The sequence below is a fragment of the Ovis aries genome, chromosome 13 (assembly GCF_016772045.2).
Source record: "Ovis aries strain OAR_USU_Benz2616 breed Rambouillet chromosome 13, ARS-UI_Ramb_v3.0, whole genome shotgun sequence".
NCBI lineage: Eukaryota > Metazoa > Chordata > Mammalia > Artiodactyla > Bovidae > Ovis > Ovis aries.
In genome coordinates this window covers 60,674,959-60,678,930 of record NC_056066.1, presented here as the reverse complement: position 1 = coordinate 60,678,930, position 3,972 = coordinate 60,674,959, and the positions used below count along the sequence as shown (strand labels likewise).

Sequence of the window (3,972 nt, the reverse complement as noted above, 5' to 3'; positions counted from 1 at the left end):
AATAGTTTATGTCTATTAGCTAATGAATCAGATTCTTTTTAGCCAGTCAGATTATTTTTCTTGGAGAGCTTTGAATGAAAGTCATGGCAAAATAATTGGCTATCAGTAGAAATGAGGAAGTGGAGATGTCTAAGCTGAAGAATGCTGGATACCCCAGAGATGGAGATGAATATAGCTCAGGTGTAGGGGGATCCCTTGTTAGCTTGTGAAGTAACCAGGGCATTTTGTTTCATAGTAGCTTGTGCCAGATGGGAAAGGATTTGTTATGAGAGTCTCCTCTAATGATGAAAACCTGTTAGATAATGCACATAATGGATTCAGGTCATCTCTTCATTAGGCTACCTTATTCTGCTAATCAACAATCAGAAGAATAAACATGAAGGGCTATGATGGAGTTCTTTACTGAAGGAGAAGGAGATCTCAAAACAAGAGTGCAATACTAAGAGAAACTCTGTGTCACTAAGGGTTCTTTGGATGTACAAAGGAAGTCCTTTAAATTTCTGTAAGAATGGTGCCCCTGTGAGTTTCCCCACTTCTCAGTCTCCAGTCCTTCAAGACTCTTAGCCGAGTGTCCTACTCTTCTAACTGGAAATATTTCCTTTCTCAAGAATGGAGGAAGTTGTGCCCTTTGGTCTTGAAACTCAAATGGCATCTCAGGTTTCTTTTCTACAGTCCTTTCTAGAAGGAGAGGAAATGAGTTCCAGGGCTAATTTCCTCACTACTAATGCTTAGAAGTAAGCCCCTTGTCAATAGAGCACCTTTTCCTTTTCCATTCCTCTGCTGCCAAGGGTTGGGTCAGTAATTATGACGAATTTGTCATCATTGGTCTTATACAAAGACTTTTCATATTTATTTTACTGATTTATTGATTTTTACCCTCATAATCATGTGAAATCACAAACTTGAATCAAGATTGCCAGGAGAAAACATCAACAACCTCAGATGTGCAGATGATACCACTCTAATGGCAGAAAGTGAACAGGAACTAACGAGCTTCTTGACGAGGGTGAGAGAGTGAAAAAGCTGACTTAAAACTCAACATTAAAAAACCTAAGATCATGGCATCCTTCCCATTATTTCATGGCAAATAGAAGGGGAAAAAGTGGAAGCCGCAGAGACAGATTTTATTTTCCTGGGCTACCAAATCACTGTGGACAGTGATTGCAGCCACAAAATTGAAACACACTTGCTCCTTGGAAAGAAAGCTATGACAGGCATTTAATACACTAAACAGTGTACTAAAAAGCAGAGCATCACTTTGCCGACAAATGTCAATATAGTCAAAGCTATGGCTTTTCCAGTAGTACTTGTAAGCATCGTGTAGTGTATACAGACGTTAAAATACATGTAAAACATATATAAGGTAATTAAAAAGTTACCTCAACAAAAGATTTGGGGAACAAGACACAGAAAGACAAATGCTGCATGATATAACTTCTTCGTAGAATCTAACAAAATTTTTTAAAAAGTCCAGCTCATAGAAACAGAGAATGGAGCGGTGATTGCCAAACTCTGGGGGTGGAAGTGGTGGGACAAATATATATATATGTATGGCTGGAAGAGCACAAGAAGGTGGTGTGTCCAACAGCCATTCTACTACTGTGGTTGATTACTTATCTGTCTGTCTAATCTTAAATGACTGTTCCCTTTCTGGTTCACTGATCATGGCTCCACCATGCTCGTTGGGGCAATAAATACCAGTCTGGACTGCTCAGCATGGAGTCCTCTGACTGTCTTGCCAGCCTAGAAGCCTCCTATCTCTACCCATAATTCATGAAGTTCCTTCTGATTTTGACCGTTACCCTGCTCCTGGCCCAGGTCACCCCAGGTAACCAGGATCTTTCCTAAGAGAAAGTGAGTCAGGGAACCTGATGCACATTTAGGAAATTCTGGTGGCTCTAATAGCTTGGGCTGGAAGAATGGCCTTGGGCAGGGAGAATGGCCTTTGGATATCTCTCTAACCATATCTAGGATATCTCTCAAACTCAAAGGGGAAGTTTGAGTTCCCTGGTGCAGATTTTTCAGTGGCATTAGTTGACCACTCTGACCATCTCTCTATGGTTGGCTCTGGAGAAGTTGAACATGATGATGGCGAAGACAGGGTGGGTACTTGGAGGGGAGAGACTTGGACACAGAGTATGGAGAAAATGGGAGTTTTTTCCAAAAACATTCCTTGGGATAATTTGAATTTTGATCTATTGTTGCCTCTATGAAAACGGTTCCTTGATTTCTGATTGCTTGAGGATTCTGATTCTACTCTCTCAGGCAACCTCAGTTTACCTGGGCTACTTTAGGTTGTACCAGAGAGCTGTTTCTAATTATCTTGACCTGTTAAGACCAGTGAAAAGCTCTGGAATGTTGTGGAAAAGAGCTTTGTAGATGGCATGCTGCAGTCCATGGGGTCGCAAAGGGTCAGACATGACTGAGAGAACGAACAACAGCAAAGAAGATTGCAGATGTTCTGATGGATGCATTGCAGATTCCTGTCCCTTTTCACTGATATGGTCAGAGAGGGTACCCAAAAGTAAAGGGAAAAGATGGTTAATTGACACCTGGGCACCTGTGTACCTTGTAATAGGTGGGCGGGTGTGGGGAGATGAAACCCTACCTGGGTACCTTATAATATGGGAGAGATGAAACCCTGGAGAGAGGGGCCCTCTTCCCTCCCCAAAGGGAGCTGGTTGGGGTGGGGAAGCAGCCAAGTAGGTCCCAGGTCACTGAGTGGGGAGAATTTTGGAATTGTGACTGGGGATACAAGTGAGAAAAAAGAAAAGCCAGTGACTATAACCTCCTTAAACCTGGAGGATGCCTTAGGAGGGCTTTTTCTTCACATGTCTCCTTATTTCCCTATAACTGTCTCTTCTATTGGGCTTTGGCCTCTCCCTTCCCCAACCTGCTGCTTGTTTCTAGACCGATCCACCCCTCTCCTTTTCCTTTTAATTTCAGCCATGAAGTGTTGGAATAAGTTGGGAAGATGCAGAGAAACGTGTGAGCAGAATGAAGTGTTCCATATAATGTGCAAGAATGAGGGTATGTGCTGTATATCTCCCAAGCATCTGCCTGCCAGAAACTGAATCTTCAAACATAGTTGGAAGATTGAGATAAATTTCCGTGGTCTGACACACCTTATGCAAACTTGAGTCTAACATCATTGGACCCTATGGTTCTGGTAAATCATTCTTGCCTGTACTTTTTGTGTCTGACAGCTCTATCCAGTTATATTATATTTAGAAATATTAAATATATTATGTTGTATATAATCTATATATATTATATTTAGAAGTAAATAAGGAGTGGAGTAAGGTGCATATGGGTATTGTGAAGAAGGGGATGGACCTGTTGGTAATAATTCCAGTCTTCTGCACATCTCTCTGCCTGCTGGCCCATGGCTGGTGCCACATGATGTAAATAAGGAATGTTCTTTCTGCACTGTCAATAGAACTTTCTGCATCAAAAGAATGGTTTCTTATTTGTGCTGTCCAATATGGTAACTACTAGCCATGTATGGCTATTAAGCAGTTGAAATGTGGCTAGTGTGACTGAGGAACTGAATTTTTAATTTAATCTATACTTCAATGTATATAGCCAACTATGGCTAGTGGTTATTGTATTGGACAGTGTAGCTTTAGAGTCTAGAGATATAAAGTAGAGACAGGCTGGGGGCTCAGCCTCAGGTATTTTAGGTGAAGTAAAGGAGGCCAGCTAGGATGTGTGAAGAACATAAGAACCCATTCTTAGCCTGCCGGTTCTCTTTCTGTATCTTCATGCCAAGGGCTGCAACTCTCCCTTGATAATAATACTTGCAGTTCTGTCCTGTTTGGGACTCCAGGATTGTGTCATTCACCCTGGAGAGAGTTGATATCAGGCCCAATGTGGATTCCTGCTCCATCTCTTTCCTTCCCTTTCTCCCTGGTTGGCACTGCGTGCTGCTGAACTTCTGGCTAGTCCTTTTCCAGGACTGAGTCAGAACTG

At 42.0% G+C, this 3,972-nt stretch overlaps 1 protein-coding gene across 1 annotated transcript; it reads left to right on the top strand.

Moving 5' to 3' along the window:
* Positions 1 to 1,773: 1,773 nt before the first annotated feature.
* Positions 1,774 to 3,074, top strand: DEFB121 (defensin beta 121). The gene is made up of 2 exons (XM_027976442.1): positions 1,774 to 1,828; positions 2,947 to 3,074. Exons 1-2 carry the CDS (start codon positions 1,774 to 1,776, stop codon positions 3,072 to 3,074), a joined length of 183 nt encoding a protein of 60 aa, XP_027832243.1.
* Positions 3,075 to 3,972: the final 898 nt, after the last annotated feature.

What these genes read in the sequence shown, in the direction of transcription:
- DEFB121 (XM_027976442.1), top strand. Translation starts at nt 1,774, where the DNA reads ATGAAGTTCCTTCTGATTTTGACCGTTACCCTGCTCCTGGCCCAGGTC. An exon ending in CCTGGCCCAGGTCACCCCAG is followed by an intron (nt 1,829 to 2,946) that starts GTAACCAGGATC and finishes TTTTAATTTCAG; the next exon opens with CCATGAAGTGTTGGAATAAG.